The sequence below is a fragment of the Taurulus bubalis genome (assembly GCF_910589615.1).
Source record: "Taurulus bubalis genome assembly, chromosome: 3".
In the NCBI taxonomy this organism is placed as follows: domain Eukaryota; kingdom Metazoa; phylum Chordata; class Actinopteri; order Perciformes; family Cottidae; genus Taurulus; species Taurulus bubalis.
In genome coordinates this window covers 1,260,003-1,277,623 of record NC_136591.1, presented here as the reverse complement: position 1 = coordinate 1,277,623, position 17,621 = coordinate 1,260,003, and the positions used below count along the sequence as shown (strand labels likewise).

The window sequence follows — 17,621 nt, the reverse complement described above, 5'->3', positions numbered from 1 at the left end:
TGTTGTGATAACAGCACCGCGGGTTCAGAGCCCCGTCGCTGTGGTGCAGGCCATGCCCACCTCATTTTCTTGTTGGGTTTGGACATGGTTTCTGTGGTCATATAGCACTGGACCACATGCTGGCACACAGTAGCTGTTTAAAGGTCAACCTGTCCAGTCTACTGAGATTCAAAAGGACAGCCTTACAATACCTTCAAAGGTTAGAATGTTCGGTTATGTTGAAATTGTTACAAAAGGTCTAAATTCAATCCTAGGTTTATATTTGCATGTTGGTGTTGTACTGGAGTACAATACATGTGCTGTCCTCCTTATTTACATACCCAGAGGCAGAATAACATAAACGACACCACTGACCTCAGTGCGGAAACAATACCACTAAAACAAGTTCACAAGGCACAGGCGAGGTTTGTATTAAACCGTACAGATGTTTCTATTAAAGTCTATTAAAGCCACTGATATACAATAGCATGCTGACATTTTTATTAATAAAAACACACCTACATGCACACATTGACTAGTGTACACACGTATTGGTGAGAGTGTTGTAACCCCCATAAAAGCCCTCCACTTAACTTCTTTATGCATTTATTTTATTGTACAATAAGAGTTGGACACAATAACAGGAACACCTAAATGTCTTTACCATTGTAGTTGTAATAAAATACCTTAATGACAAGTAGACCACAAACACTTCAACTACATTCATCCTGTGCAATATATAATACATTTAAGTACTTTATATACTGTTTTATTCCGTCTGTATATTTAATATTGCTACTGTATTCTTCTTTACTGTTTTATTACTGTTTATTTATTTATATTACTTGATTTTGTATTTACTATGTGTCTCTTGTGTGCATTGCTGCTGGACGAATACAGGATTGTCTTATCTTCTATTATATTAATGACCCAGTGGAAACTGAGTGCGGTGACCGAGGTCAACCGCTCAAGAAGCTCGGGAGAATCATTCTATACAAATGCTGTTTATCAATATTGCTTATAGTGTTCATGTTGGGTCTTCTCGTACAAGACCAACGGACGCACTTTGCGGGCTCCGTGTGACGCGTCACCGCTGTGTCTGAACACGTTGGAACTTCACACTCTGTGCTGAAACTTTTGAGGTGGAGAGGTTTCCGCTGTCTTTGTTAGTCTTGAAGCTTACAGTCTTTGTTGAGATTGATTGTTGTTTTTGTTTTTTTTAAACTTCATTTTAAATTTGCACATTTTCAACAAAAACTAAACATGCAAACCTAACATTACGATTTCAGGATGTTTACCTCAATGTCTGCAGAAGGACACAGTACTCTGCTTTTATTCAGTCTGGGCTTCACCAGGGAAACCATGTTTTATTTCCCTCAATCAAAGTCAGAGAACATCACCCATTCACTCCGTGGCAGTAACTCCTCCATGCAGCCCACTGATGGCATCAACTATACAGGTGTAAGAATGTCTCTTGGCTCTCGGTTCTTTGACCTGGGAAGGTGTAGATCTCTTGATATCCTGGTTGGACCGTTGCTTATCATTCATTGCAAATATAGCATGTGCATTTTTAAAGTGAAAGCCTTTCATTATTGACTTTGCCGGTTTCTATTGCAACAGTTTAGACTTGACTGCGTTCGTAAAAACAGATGAATACATGAATAAAAAGCTCTTACCTCGGCTTTGCACCCGGCGTCATAGAGACATGCGACGGCACTCCATACCTCTCAGGTACGCATCGGAGTCGGAGTCAAAGTAAGTGAGCACATGTGTCAGAAAGACGGGGCTAGTTGTGTGCTGGGGAGGAGGGGCCGGCCATGGGACACACTGGAGTCATGACTTTGAGCTGGGAGCCATTTGCATTGATGGCATGTCTTGTCAACTGGACTGGCAGGATATGCACACACCCTTTCAGCTTTCCATGGACATTTGTCTACCAAATCCTGCTGACAGAGGTCGTCTGCCTGGTGAAAGCAGGAGAGTTTGTGTCCTCTTTGAAACCTAAATATATCCTAGACTGTCATGAAGATGTTTGTTTCATAACTCTTTTGACTCGAGCAAAGAAGTAGGGTCACCAAGCGCATCTGATCTGACATGATCAGATGGAAAGACTGTGAAGCACCGTGCTGTCAGAAAAAGCAGTAAACACAGGATACAACATGTTGAGCGTATTACATCAATAATTGAAGAGCCAGGGGAGGGGAAGTTGTAAAAGTGAGAAGATTAAGATTAAGATTAAGATTAAGTCAGAATAAAGTTGTAAAGTTACGAGAAAAAAAAAACAATTGGACATTCTTTGAGATTCAAGTGGAACATTTGTGGGAGAATGTCATAAAACAAACTAATACTGTTATTAAGTATAGGAACCCTGTCGTTTCTTCACTTGGTAACGTTTAATCGTGCCACTTGTCCGCAGTGGAGGATGAGATGAGATGAAATGAGATGAGATAATCTTCGTATAGTCTGGATCCACTACAGACTACACTTTGCAATCACATTTATCAATAAAGAGTTAAGCCCAGAATCACCATGTTGTCATCAGCATGCAGACTTTGAAGAGACTCATGAGAAGAAAACAACACACTGAGTTGAGTTGGTTTCTCACATGTTTGAGTTTCTGTCTCATAAATGTATAACTTTAATTTAGTAAATTCCAAAATGTTTTCTGAATATCTTCCTCTTCTCTCAGTGTAGTTGTTTTACCTTCCATGATATTAGAGTAAAACAAGCTCTACTTCAGCAACATATTACATTAAAATGTTGTTTACATGTAAATGCATTAATAATATAAACCCAATAATAGAGAACATTGAGGTTAGAGCCTAGAACCCTGAGGTCAGAGCAGAGAACCCTGATGTCAGAGCCTAGAACCCTGATGTCAGAGCATAGAACCCTAGGATCAGAGAACCATGAGGTCAGAGAACCCTGAGGTCAGAGCATAGAACCCTGAGGTCAGAGCCTAGAACCCTGAGGTTAGAGCATAGAACCCTGGGATCAGAGAACCCTGATGTCAGAGCCTAGAACCCTGAGGTCAGAGCCTAGAACCCTGAGGTTAGAGCATAGAACCCTGGGATCAGAGAACCCTGATGTCAGAGCCTAGAACCCTGATGTCAGAGCATAGAACCCTAGGATCAGAGAACCATGAGGTCAGAGAACCCTGAGGTCAGAGCATAGAACCCTGAGGTTAGAGCATAGAACCCTGGGATCAGAGAACCCTGAGGTCAGAGCATAGAACCCTGAGGTCAGAGCCTAGAACCCTGAGGTTAGAGCATAGAACCCTGGGATCAGAGAACCATGAGGTCAGAGAACCCTGAGGTTAGAGCCTAGATCCCTGAGGTCAGAACATAGAACCCTGAGGTCAGAGCCTAGAACCCTGATGTCAGAGCATAGGACCCTGAGGTCAGAGCCTAGAACCCTGAGGTCAGAGCCTAGAACCCTGAGGTTAGAGCATAGAACCCTGAGGTCAGAGCCTAGAACCCTGAGGTTAGAGCCTAGAACCCTGATGTCAGAGCATAGGACCCTGAGGTCAGAGCCTAGAACCCTGAGGTCAGAGCATAGAGCCCTAAAGTCAGAGAACACTGAGGTCAGAACATAGAACCCTGAGGCCAGAGAACCCTGAGGTCAGAGCAGAGAACCCTGAGGTCAGAGCATAGAACCCTGAGGTCAGAGCATAGAACCATGAGGTCAGAACATAGAACCCTGAGGTCAGAGCATAGAACCCTGAGGTCAGAGCATAGAACCATGAGGTCAGAGAACCCTGAGGTCAGAGCATAGAACCCTGAGGTCAGAGCATAGAACCATGAGGTCAGAACATAGAACCATGAGGTCAGAGAACACTGAGGTCAGAGCATAGAACCCTGAGGTCAGAGCCTAGAACCCTGAGGTTAGAGCATAGAACCCTGATGTCAGAGCATAGAACCCTGAGGTCAGAGAACCCTGAGGTCAGAGCCTAGAACCCTGAGGTCAGAGCATAGAGCCCTAAAGTCAGAGAACACTGAGGTCAGAACATAGAACCCTGAGGTCAGAGAACCCTGAGGTCAGAGCAGAGAATCCTGAGGTCAGAACATAGAACCGTGAGGTCAGAGCGCAGAACCATGAGGTCAGAACATAGAACCATGAGGTCAGAGCAGAGAACCATGAGGTCAGAACATAGAACCATGAGGTCAGAACATAGAACCATGAGGTCAGAGCAGAGAACCATGAGGTCAGAGCATAGAACCCTGAGGTTAGAGCAGAGAACCAAGAGGTCAGAACATAGAACCATGAGGTCAGAGAACCCTGAGGTCAGAGCATAGAACCATGAGGTCAGAACATAGAACCCTGAGGTTAGAGCAAAGAACCAAGAGGTCAGAACATAGAACCATAAGGTCAGAGAACCCTGAGGTCAGAGCATAGAACCATGAGGTCAGAACATAGAACCCTGAGGTCAGAGCATAGAACCCTGAGGTCAGAGCATAGAACCATGAGGTCAGAGAACACTGAGGTCAGATCCTAGAACCCTGAGGTAAGAGCAGAGAACCATGAGGTCAGAGAACACTGAGGTCAGAGCATAGAACCCTGAGGTTAGAGTCTAGAACCCTGAGGTCAGAGCCTAGGACCCTGAGTTCAGAGCCTAGAACCCTGAGGTTAGAGCATAGAACCCTGAGGTCAGAGCATATAACCCTGATGTCAGTGCATAGAACCCTGATGTCAGAGCCTAGAAGCCTGAGGTCAGAGCCTAGAACCCTGAGGTTAGAGCATAGAACCCTGAGGTCAGAGCAAAGAACCCTTAGGTCAGAGCCTAGAACCCTGAGGTCAGAGAACCCTGAGGTCAGAGCCTAGAACCCTGAGGTCAGAGCATAGAGCCCAAAAGTCAGAGAACCCTGAGGTCAGAGCATAGAACCCTGAGGTCAGAACATAGAACCATGAGGTCAGAGCATAGAACCATGAGGTCAGAGAACCATGAGGTCAGAACATAGAACCATGAGGTCAGAACATAGAACCATGAGGTCAGAGCATAGAACCATGAGGTTAGAGCAGAGAACCATGAGGCCAGAGCATAGAACCATGAGGTCAGAACATAGAACCCTGAGGTTAGAGCAGAGAACCATGAGGTCAGAACATAAAACCATGAGGTCAGAGAACCCTGAGGTCAGAGCATAGAACCCTGAGGTCGGAGCATAGAACCCTGAGGTAAGAGCAGAGAACCATGAGGTCAGAAAACACTGAGGTCAGAGCATAGAACCCTGAGGTTAGAGCCTAGAACCCTGATGTCAGAGCATAGGACCCTGATGTCAGAGCCTAGAACCCTGAGGTCAGAGCCTAGAACCCTGAGGTTAGAGCATAGAACCCTGAGGTCAGAGCATAAAACCCTGATGTCAGTGCATAGAACCCTGAGGTCAGAGCATAGAACCATGAGGTCAGAGAACCCTGAGGTCAGAGAACCCTAAGGTCAGAGCATAGAACCCTGAGGCCAGAGCATAGAACCCTAAGGTCAGAGAACCCTGAGGTCAGAACAGAGAACCCTGAGGTCAGAACAGAGAACCCTGGGGTCAGAACAGAGAACCCTGAGGTCAGAGCCTAGAACCCTGAGGTCAGAGCCTAGAACCCTGAGGTTAGAACATAGAACCCTGAGGTCAGAGCATAGAACCCTGATGTCAGTGCATAGAACCCTGAGGTCAGAGCATAGAACCCTGAGGTCAGAGCATAGAACCGTGAGGTCAGAGCATAGAACCATGAGGTCAGAGCATAGAACCATGAGGTCAGAACATAGAACCCTGAGGTAAGAGCAGAGAACCATGAGGTTAGAGCAGAGAACCATGAGGCCAGAGCATAGAACCATGAGGTCAGAACATAGAACCCTGAGGTTAGAGCAGAGAACCATGAGGTCAGAACATAAAACCATGAGGTCAGAGAACCCTGAGGTCAGAGCATAGAACCCTGAGGTCGGAGCATAGAACCCTGAGGTAAGAGCAGAGAACCATGAGGTCAGAAAACACTGAGGTCAGAGCATAGAACCCTGAGGTTAGAGCCTAGAACCCTGATGTCAGAGCATAGGACCCTGATGTCAGAGCCTAGAACCCTGAGGTCAGAGCCTAGAACCCTGAGGTTAGAGCATAGAACCCTGAGGTCAGAGCATAAAACCCTGATGTCAGTGCATAGAACCCTGAGGTCAGAGCATAGAACCATGAGGTCAGAGAACCCTGAGGTCAGAGAACCCTAAGGTCAGAGCATAGAACCCTGAGGCCAGAGCATAGAACCCTAAGGTCAGAGAACCCTGAGGTCAGAACAGAGAACCCTGAGGTCAGAACAGAGAACCCTGGGGTCAGAACAGAGAACCCTGAGGTCAGAGCCTAGAACCCTGAGGTCAGAGCCTAGAACCCTGAGGTTAGAACATAGAACCCTGAGGTCAGAGCATAGAACCCTGATGTCAGTGCATAGAACCCTGAGGTCAGAGCATAGAACCCTGAGGTCAGAGCATAGAACCGTGAGGTCAGAGCATAGAACCATGAGGTCAGAGCATAGAACCATGAGGTCAGAACATAGAACCCTGAGGTAAGAGCAGAGAACCATGAGGTCAGAGAACACTGAGGTCAGAGCCTAGAACCCTGATGTCAGAGCATAGGACCCTGATGTCAGAGCCTAGAACCCTGAGGTCAGAGCATAGAACCATGAGGTCAGAGAACCCTGAGGTCAGAGAACCCTAAGGTCAGAGCATAGAACCCTGAGGTCAGAGAACCCTGAGGTCAGAACAGAGAACCCTGAGGTCAGAACAGAGAACCCGGGGGTCAGAACATAGAACCCTGAGGTCAGAACAGAGAACCCTGAGGTCAGAGCCTAGAACCCTGAGGTCAGAGCCTAGAACCCTGAGGTTAGAGCATAGAACCCTGAGGTCAGAGCATAGAACCCTGAGGTCAGAGCATAGAACCATGAGGTCAGAACATAGAACCCTGAGGTCACAGCAGAGAACCATGAGGTTAGAACATAGAACCATGAGGTCAGAGCATAGAACCCTGAGGTTAGAGCCTAGAACCCTGATGTCAGAGCATAGGACCCTGATGTCAGAGCATAGAACCCTGATGTCAGAGCATAGAACCATGAGGTCAGAGAACCCTGAGGTCAGATCCTAGAACCCTGATGTCAGAGAACCCTGAGGTCAGAGCAGAAAACCCTGAGGTCAGAACATAGAACCCTGAGGTCAAAGCATAGAACCCTGAGGTCAGAGAACCCTGAGGTCAGAACATAGAACCCTGAGGTCAGAACATAGAACCCTGAGGTCAGAGCATAGAACCGTGAGGTCAGAGCATAGAACCATGAGGTCAGAGCATAGAACCATGAGGTCAGAACATAGAACCCTGAGGTAAGAGCAGAGAACCATGAGGTCAGAGAACACTGAGGTCAGAGCATAGAACCCTGAGGTTAGAGCCTAGAACCCTGATGTCAGAGCATAGGACCCTGATGTCAGAGCCTAGAACCCTGAGGTCAGAGCATAGAACCATGAGGTCAGAGAACCCTGAGGTCAGAGAACCCTAAGGTCAGAGCATAGAACCCTGAGGTCAGAGAACCCTGAGGTCAGAACAGAGAACCCTGAGGTCAGAACAGAGAACCTGGGGGTCAGAACATAGAACCCTGAGGTCAGAACAGAGAACCCTGAGGTCAGAGCCTAGAACCCTGAGGTCAGAGCCTAGAACCCTGAGGTTAGAGCATAGAACCCTGAGGTCAGAGCATAGAACCCTGAGGTCAGAGCATAGAACCATGAGGTCAGAACATAGAACCCTGAGGTCACAGCAGAGAACCATGAGGTTAGAACATAGAACCATGAGGTCAGAGCATAGAACCCTGAGGTTAGAGCCTAGAACCCTGATGTCAGAGCATAGGACCCTGATGTCAGAGCATAGAACCCTGATGTCAGAGCATAGAACCATGAGGTCAGAGAACCCTGAGGTCAGATCCTAGAACCCTGATGTCAGAGAACCCTGAGGTCAGAGCAGAAAACCCTGAGGTCAGAACATAGAACCCTGAGGTCAAAGCATAGAACCCTGAGGTCAGAACATAGAGTCCTGAGGTCAGAGCAGGGTAAGTCAGTCATTACTTTAGTAAAGCCTTTATTTTACTTGAAGATAATGTATCTATTATTAGAGTATGTATTATTCATAATTAATCCAGTTCAATTGGAAATATTAATAATAATAGTAATAATATATATATATATATATATATATATACATATATATATATATATATATATATATATATATATATATATATATATATATATATATATATATATATATATATATATATATATATATATATATATATATATGTATATATATATATATATATATATATATACACTTCAAGGGGACATTAGTTTGTCACAGTAGCAAGACACAAACATATCAGGAATGAAAGATGCTCAATGTATACAACACAACTGAATGAATATCATTTAGATGTTATTCTATTGAATCTGTTGACTACATACAGACGTTAATACTTGGCTACTTCAATACATTTGGCAAAAAATGATTTTGTGCAAATTTGACATTATTGTGATGTTCCGGACTTTGCATGAGGACATCCTCTCTGACTGGACCTCGCTGTACTTTAGTTGAATCCCCTGATTCATAGTAAAGTAACACTGGAGCTGCACAGTGAGTACTACACATTTGGCAACTTGAATACTTTTTCACTTCTAGAAGATGTTGAGTACAAGACTTGAACTTGTAACAGAGTATTTAAAATGGTGGCATTGCTACTTTAAACGTCTAAACACTTATTTGACTACAGCTCATGATGGGACAAAGACAGCTTTGACCGCTGTGGGGGCAAAAGTACGAGATGGAACTTTGACTGAGCATAAAACTAGGTTATAAAACACAACATGAGGAACGAAGCAATCATAAAACTGCAAAAGGAATGTTCTGTGTAGACCATGTAACTTAAACTAATCTATGAAGCGATGCATGTAATGTAAGATCGAATGAAAACAAGGACCAGTCTGCTCTTTGCACCGTCGCTTGGCTTCCTTGTTGATTTCAATGTCTTTAGTTGAGTCACACATTGGGTCAGACAGAAGTGTGTGGAGGAAAGTGAAATGGACTCGACCTTAAACTCTTTCCTGTCTTCTATGACGAGACCAAGCATAGCTAGCATCATCTGTCTTTTGTCTACTTTTTATGTAATCCATTATTTACGTTGTAAAACTAACATGTTTTGCATAGAGGCAAACATGATGTCATGATCCTTGTCGCCCGGCGCTCTGTGTCTCCAGGCAGGCCGGTGCTGTTGGGCCGAAGAAACCGTGGCTTATATTAGGCAGAAATATTCAAAGGATGCATAAACCTACTAAATGCTATATCATTGCACTGTGACATCATGATTTGTGGAACCATTTCTTTAAAAAGAATAATGAGATAATTAACAGGTTCATGTTCAGCTCAGTGGTTTTTTATGTTTAGTGTTGTGTCGCCTCTCTATTATATAATAACATATAGTATGTATTATTATGTTTAATTGTTTATATAACTTTAATATTCTTAAAAGTCCAGTGTGAAGGATTTAGCAGCATTTAGCGGTGATGTTGCCAAATGCTACCAACTAAACCTCCAAGTGAAAGGCCCCACTCTATTGACCCCTCTCATATCTGCATGTGAAACATTCAGCAACCGCCAGTGGGAGGCTAACTTATCTTAGCATATATAGTGGAAACAGCTATCCTGGTTCTGTCCAAAGGTAATTCAATCTGCCTCACCTCTAAAGAAAAAAGACAAAGCACGTAATATGGACCCTCATTTTAAGATAGTTATTCCACGTTCCTCTGCTGTTGCATTCATGGTATTTGAAGGCTGTTTCTTTCAGGCCATGTGGAGACCCAGACAAAGTGTATGGAGTTCATCTCAGTCAACATGGTGTGTCTCTTTTAGTGCAGCAGTGCATAATGCTGCTGCTGCAAGTATACAACGTATAATTCTGCATCGTAAACCAAGTAGCACTGTTGGCACAGAGATCAATATCAGGCTATGCAAATCACTTCACAGCCGCCTGAGAACAAACAACACAAATAACCACAGGCTGAAAGGACAGCGACAGACAACAGGGTGACGCCAACCACCCAGTCTGCTGGTCAGTGCTGTGTTTGAGAGAGGAGAATTAAATGCTGCTTTTAACCTCGGACACAACATTGAAATGCCTGGGATGTTACGTCATGCATTTACTTCTCGCCACGATCCGCTGCTACTTGGCATCCGGTTAAAACACTGAAATGAAACTCTGAAAAGTTCCAACGAAACCTAGATACTGATCACATCCTGAAACCACAGAGCTGTAACTGGATGGAAGATTCGAGGGATGGTCTCCACAGCTTTTTTAAATATTTAGTTTTTAAGGTTGGTGCAAAAGAATGTGCCAGACTAACAATAAAGCACGAACTGACATTCAAGGTCAGATGTTTTTTTTTTAAAGGGTTTCATTTTAATATCTAACACATTTCCATTCATCACAAATGCGTCATTTTTAGAACAAAGTTAACAACATGTAGACATGAGGACTGGTCAAAACCTACAGAGAGAGAGAGAGAGAGATGGGAAATTCAAAGGAAGCATTTTCTTTTTCAAAACAATGTCTCCTCTCCTCATGTGCAATAAATGCCGTTAGTCTGTTTGATATGAGCGAGCCTGTGGTGTCCTGGAAGGAGAGGCGATGATGTGAGTGTGCCCGTCCATTGGGGATTAGTGTTTTGCATACTGTGTACTGAATGCCAATGAGCTTCTTTGCTACTTTCACTACGCTGCTTTGCTTTTTACTCCAAAGCTAAAATAACAATATACACACGTAGACTATATAACTTCTCTTTTACATCAATCATGATGACTGTCCAAATATAATGCTAATGTGTCATTTATATATTGCATGAAATAGATCCATTCACCAGTCTCACATGGAGCTCATTTGAAAGGTTTATATACAATTAGCTTGAAAACCTTTATTTGGACAAAACAAAGTAGTAAAGTGATGAAGCAATAACATATAATTGCCAAGCAACCTGCTCCAAAGATATACATATACTTGCACTAATAAGCTTTTGTCCATTTTCAACACTTCATCAAACTGGTCGTACATTCCTGAACTGCTGGAGGAAATGCGTCCGTTTCTTCTGAAACACGTGTTATGAATGTGTTGGAGACTTAGTGAAGCTAAGTGAGGCCATTTGCAACATCCATATCACACAAGTGTAACAACTCAACCGGCAAAATACACACTGGATAACAATGAGTATTTTAATGGTATGTAGTTGTATTGGCATTATGGATATGCACAAACAATAACCCCAAAAGCAGCACTGGGTTGTGTGCTGCAGTGTTCTTTACATGCAGTGGTAGAACGTTGTCCAGATCTGGGAGAGAAGAGTGGAGTGTGTCGATCTTCCTGTTGCTCAACATGCTAAAATAGCAGCAAAAGGTTGCACTGTAAAAAAAGAGCTTTTTAAAATATTTTATCTAGGTGATTCTTGGCACTCCCTTTACCTGTTTGGCATTATATTTGACTGATGGTCCTGTCCAAGTCAATTTGTCATTGTGATGCCACACCTTGAACAAACAAGTTCAGTGATCTGTGTAAGACAGCCTTGCCTTGTCCAACTGATTTGATTGGCAAAGCAACTCAAAACCAAGAGCCATTTTGCATCTTCTTTCATCACAATGTACTGAATACTTTTAAATGTCATATATATATATTCCGTATTCTAAATCCATGTCGATCTGTCCTTCGGCAACTACTTTAAAGTACAGTCCATTTACCATCTAACACAGGGGTGTCAAACTCATGTTAGTGAAGGGGCCGCATGCTGCCCAATTTGATCTCAAGTGGGCCGGACCAGTAAAATCACAGCATATTAACGCATACATAATGACAATATTTCTCTATGTTTAAATCATTGGTGAAGGTTTTTGGATGATAACCCCTATTTTAAGGTATTTCTACAATAAACTAGAAACATAAAGACCAAAAATTCAGACATCAGCCCACTGTTTACCTGCCTGGGCTCTCCTCTGCAGATTCCCTCACAGTTGAGCAATATTTATAGTAATGTCAGTGGTCTAATGAATTCTGACTCTGGGTCAATGTATAGCGTGCCCTAGGGCTGGGCGGTATGGCCAAAAATTCATATCACGGTATTTTGTAAGATTCTGGCGGTTTCACGGTATATCACGGCATTTTTTTTCCAAATAAACACATTAATTTATTGACGTCGAAAAGAACCGTCACCGCCATCTTACTCACCACTCGCTCACAACTGGCCAGCAGCTGTTTTGATTGGCACATAGGGTGCTAACCTGGAGGGATTTAGGACCCAGGGGAATACCTTGATACTAGTGGCGCATGCGCGGCGGTAACGACTATTGTCATTCTTCAGCCGGCAGCAACATTTAATGTTTACAGTCACAGATACGTGTACAGCGGTCTGAGCTGCTTACGTCTCACGGATATAAGTTGACTCAGGGTGTGCAAGACATGACATCGCCAAAAGGCATGATGGGTAAAGCCCGCCCACTGTGCTGCACAGGAAAAGACTTCTTCCTTCACAAGAAAAGTCTTCCTGTGTGGGCGGTGCCATTTACCCAGCATGCCTTTTGGCGATGTCATTTTTTGCACACTCTGAGTCAAATGAGTTAACATGAGACGTAAGCTGCAAGCTGTGAACATTAAATATTGGTGCTGCCAAACAGCGGCAGCCGATATGAAGAAATGTGAACAATTCATACCGTACGCTCAACAGAGACTGTACAACGGTTCAACCGGGATGCCGCACAGCCCTAGCGTGCCGTTTTTCAATCAGTGGTTCGAGACCCAGCTCAGCTTTCTTTCCTTTCTTCTGCAATTTTAACAATCATCCCGTGGGCCAGACTGGACCCCCTGGCGGGCCGGATCCGGCCCGCGGGCCGTATGTTTGACACCCCTGATCTAACATATCTTTTGGTGGTGTGAGGCGATTGAGTTAACTCAATAGATGACACATTGTTATCATCTGCAAAAACAAAAGAAAGTGATTAAGTCTGTGGCAAAACAATATGACAACTGCTAACAACACAAGACTAATGGGCAAATTCAGATAGACTGGATTGCAGCCATCAATCAGTCGGAGCTACCATGGAGCCCACACTGCCACTAACAGCACACACTGAGCACATAGGATGTATCCAGGATGAACTGATCCAGCAGATCAAGACAGAAGGCAATGAACGCAGCACGTGTGTACATTCAGTATACTTTCAGTAGCTAGCGTAGCATAAACACGCTAACACTAGATAATGATGTGCTGATGAACTCTGCTTATGTTCCGCTCCATGGGTTTTAAGTAGAAACATTTTGGCGTTTGGGGGGCAGGACTTAGCGATAGTCAACTGCTATCTAGCTAGCTGCCTGGTCTCCGATTCACAAAGGATATTGCACCAGTGCAAACCACTCTGGCTCAGTGGTTAGCATGCCCGTCTTTCAATCAGAGGATTGGTGGTTCGAGCCCCGGCTCCGTTAGTCCTGGTCGTTGTGTCCTTGAGCAAGACACCTAACCCCTAATTGCTCCCCGTTGCTGTGTCTACGGTGTATAGAGCAAAAATGTGGAGTTGCATTTGTGCCAAGAACACAGTTCTTTTGGAAGATAAAGGTCCCGGCTGACAAAGTGTTGCAAAACCTGCACAGTCCTTTTGCTAATTTTTCCCCTGAGAATCTACAGCCATGCAAGTGGATCTGGGAGTTCACACTTTGAGCTAAATACTCAGGTCAGCATGCTTACCTGCTCACAATGGTGACTGGTGTTAATGTTACATTCATGCAACGCTGGTTAAGTGGGAAAAACAATGAGCTCTTGTTATTATTCCAAAATAGTTCCCCCCACAGCTACTTTGTTAGCAAACCAGATATATAGGCCCAGATGGTCTGTTTGCTCTTCACAGCTGTTTGTTTAGGAGTGAACCCAGATACTCAGACATGAGTTTAGCCCGTTGTGTTAGGGTAATCAGGGAGTTTATTTAGATGTAACTGGCAGTGATGGAGGCTATGCATCCTTTTTTCTACTGGATTGTTTCCACAGTAATTATGTCTGTCAAGTGGGAGATATCATATCTCCAATGCAGAATTAAAACTCAAAGGATAACATAAATAGCTTTTCACATTTGGTTGCCAGCAATTTCAATCTACTCTAAACAATATCAACAGTAGCATTCAACGGTAACGTTTAGCAAAGTCAAAATCTTGGTTTGGTATGCAAGCTACCATTTAGAAATTAGCCCATTAGCAAGTAATAGACAAAGGGACATTTGACCAGATGGTGGCGCAACATGAAAAAACAGAGGAACACCACTTCACATTAAGATACTCTAGGAAACATTAAAAGTCGCTCCATAAATGCTGAGATATTTAACTGTAAAAGTGCAAACTTTGAATTCATGGCAATCCACTGAGTCATTACAGAGCTACAGCTACAAAACTGTGACACTAGAATTAAGAAAAACAGTCTGTGCTCTTTTGTTTATTTCTTTTTAAAATGTTGACCATACCTTATGCTCTTCTCCAGTTCTTGAAAAAGCCCAATCCACCTGATGATGTCACTTCAGTGCTGTTGCTCTAAAACAAGAATACAAGCAAAAACATGAATCACCACAAAATCTGAGTCTGCAGAAAAAGAAAGACGCGATCAAGCAAACAGTTCTTACCGTTGTCTCAGTTTTGGAACTTTGTGAAATATTTGCTAATTCTGACCGCACCTGAAAAGATAATGAAAAGATAATTCTCAAATATTAGCACAGAAAAAAAAGACTACATGTGTTAACAAGTATCATTTGATGTAGCTAAGCTGTTGTGCAGAGTTTTGCGTTTCATAAGACTTCCAACTCCTGAATGGATTATTAAAACTGAACTTTCTGAATCATATAACATTCATATAACATTCTAGCTGTGAGTTGATTTCCTTTGTAATTACGTGAGCAGTTCATTAAAAATGTTGATATTTAGACAAACATACCTTTTTGTCCAACAGTGTTCCAAACACCAATATGAAGAAACCCTTTAAAGAAAGACACAGAGGAGCTAAGAAAGCATCAATGAAAAAAGGCCAACGCACTATTCAGAATCCATGGAGCACATTTAGGTACCACAGGATATATTGATCTCTATTACTGCCATGTTTGTACCTGCAGTGAGTTGAAGAATGCAAATGAAACATGGATTCCTTCATTGCTTGGATTGACCATTGTTCCGACTCCCAGACCCCAAGTTAATCCGAAAAATGGTGTGAGGACAGCCAAACTCCTGATAATAACCACCACATCGTTCCTTTTAGCTGCTTGTGCAGCATCTACCGATACCCTGCTCCTCACCATTTTGTATATCACCACCAACAGGATGACAAGGTTTATCACCATTATTAACAGCGCAGGCACCACAAAGGCCAGCAGAGCTTTGGACGGGTCCCAGTTGAGCCAGCAGCCAGTTTGTCGTCTCTACACCTCTTCAGGTTCAGTTACAGCTATCGTTATGATCGCGATGAGGAGCGGCGTCCCGTAGCCGAGATTGAATCCAATAGCCAACTTAGAGTTTTTGGACAATCCCTTGTCGAAGATGTTCACCGTGTGGTGGAGCAACAGCAGACCTAAGGCTAACATCCAGAAGAACAGGGCCAGGTAGAATAAATGGATGAAAAAAGTAGCCGTAGTGCATGCTGGTTGGTCTTTCTCATCTGCATCTGAAATGAACGCCCCTATAATAAACCACACGTTTGCAATCAGGAGAGAGACCGCGGTGTTAACAATGGAAACATGTCGCAAGTAAGATATGTTGTTTGTCCTTGTTTTCCAAATGGCAGCTTCAATTATGAGGCATATGACCAAGCAAGCCATAGATATACCAACTCCAATGTAGGTTATGTAATTCAACAAAGCAGCGTCACTTGGAACAAAGGGTGACATGAAGATAGAGAACGAGGTCAGGCGGTTGCAGTTACAGGTGACAGTTGTGTTGCCTTGGCGTACCAACTCACAGCCCTTGTCGTCCCACCCCCCGATGGCCTCAAAGAGGCTGAAGTTCCAGAAAACACACTCCGGGTTCCCGAGAGCCTCATCAATAATATCAAAAGATAAGGAAACATTATTGATGGCGCCACTGGACCGAACTAGCACGACTCTCCCGTTGAAGGATGAATTGTCCTCAGCTCTTACGGGCAGCACGTTGTCCATTGAGGCAAATGTTATCGCGGTGATGGACTTGTTTTCTCCGCCAGACTCTGGTACATTTATCTCCACAGAAGAATTGAACTCAGTGTTGAAATTGTCAGTGAATGTAGTTTTGTTCAGGAGAATATACGGCGTGTCGATGTCAAAGGAATCATTGGTAAGTTTACTTGTCAACGTCTCAAGAGACAACAAGAATGCTGAGCTGATGGCTTTAGTTGATTTGCTGTTACTTGGTCTTCTTGACACTGGTTCTGCTCCTAAGAGGCTCATGGTTTTATTGGTGTTTAGAATGTCCCATGATTCCTTTGCTCCATCTGTTGTGAGGACACCTGCAGTTAACATAATATCCTAGATTGAAAAGAAAGAAGCTATTAGATTATGCAAAATGCAGTACATGTACAAACCCCAGCAGACTTATTCACAAACCCTCGTCGACGTATTAGTTATAGGAACACTCAAGTTGGCTACTCTGTTGAGTATGTCGATATTGCTGTTCATGTTGACTAAAGATCCAACCACTTCCACCTTCCTCGGTGAAGTTGAGATTGACGTTGCTGAGTTGTTCCAAGAATATTGGCAGTGAATTGTTATTCAATAACTGAAATTTAAAAGGGAAAAAAGTGTTTCAATATTGTCTCAAGCATCAAATCAAAGTTACAATGTGTGATTTCCATCCACTCAGAGCAGGTGTAGTCAATTATATTCAACAAGGTCCAGATAGAGAACATTAAAGAGGCTTAGCAGTTCTATCAACGTCTGTATGTAGTCGACAACTGACTGTCAAATCAAATAAAGAAAGTTCAATTGAGTAATATCTCTACAATGTTATTTGACAGTTTTCAAATACACTGGATGAGTTATAAAAAATGTTTACTCATGGATTTACTTCTCTCAATTCAAGTACAATATGGGCACCATTTACAAATAACTGACAAAACAGAAAGCGTTTGAGCAAGTAAATCATTTTAGATAAGATTCATTGAACTGAATTGCTCTGCAGCTTTTGATTCAGTTCATTCAGGTGTGAAGCGATGTCACTCAAAAAAGTCACGATATATTTTTCTCCTCTTCTAATAAGATAAATCTGTCCAACCATCATCCATTATCCATAACAGCCTATCTGAAGTCAGGCTATCACACACAGAGACAGGCAATCCTTCATGCTCACAGGCTTTGGTCTGTGGGAGGAAGCCGGAGAACCAAGAGAAAACCGAGCTGACACAGGGAGAGCAAAGGAGGGCCGTCCAGACGACACTACAACCCGATCGTATACATTGCACTTCAAAAGATCATCAGATCAATTTGAATAGGAACAATTACAAAATATCCTAAAGGCAAATAAGTTGACACAGGAGTCGCAGAAGATCACCCGAAATATTTGCCCCAAGCCAATCATAAGGATCGATACTGAGGCATATAGTAATGGATTGTGCG

General features: G+C 43.3%; 1 protein-coding gene across 1 annotated transcript; it reads right to left on the bottom strand.

Annotated features, from left to right (window-relative positions):
* Positions 1–14,517: 14,517 nt before the first annotated feature.
* Positions 14,518–16,685, bottom strand: adgrf7 (adhesion G protein-coupled receptor F7; the record flags this gene model as incomplete). The annotated part of the gene is given in 5 exon segments (XM_079215137.1): positions 14,518–14,583; positions 14,981–15,022; positions 15,150–15,458; positions 15,462–16,535; positions 16,656–16,685. Coding segments are annotated over 5 exon segments (1,521 nt in total).
* Between the last annotated feature and the right edge of the window lie 936 nt (positions 16,686–17,621).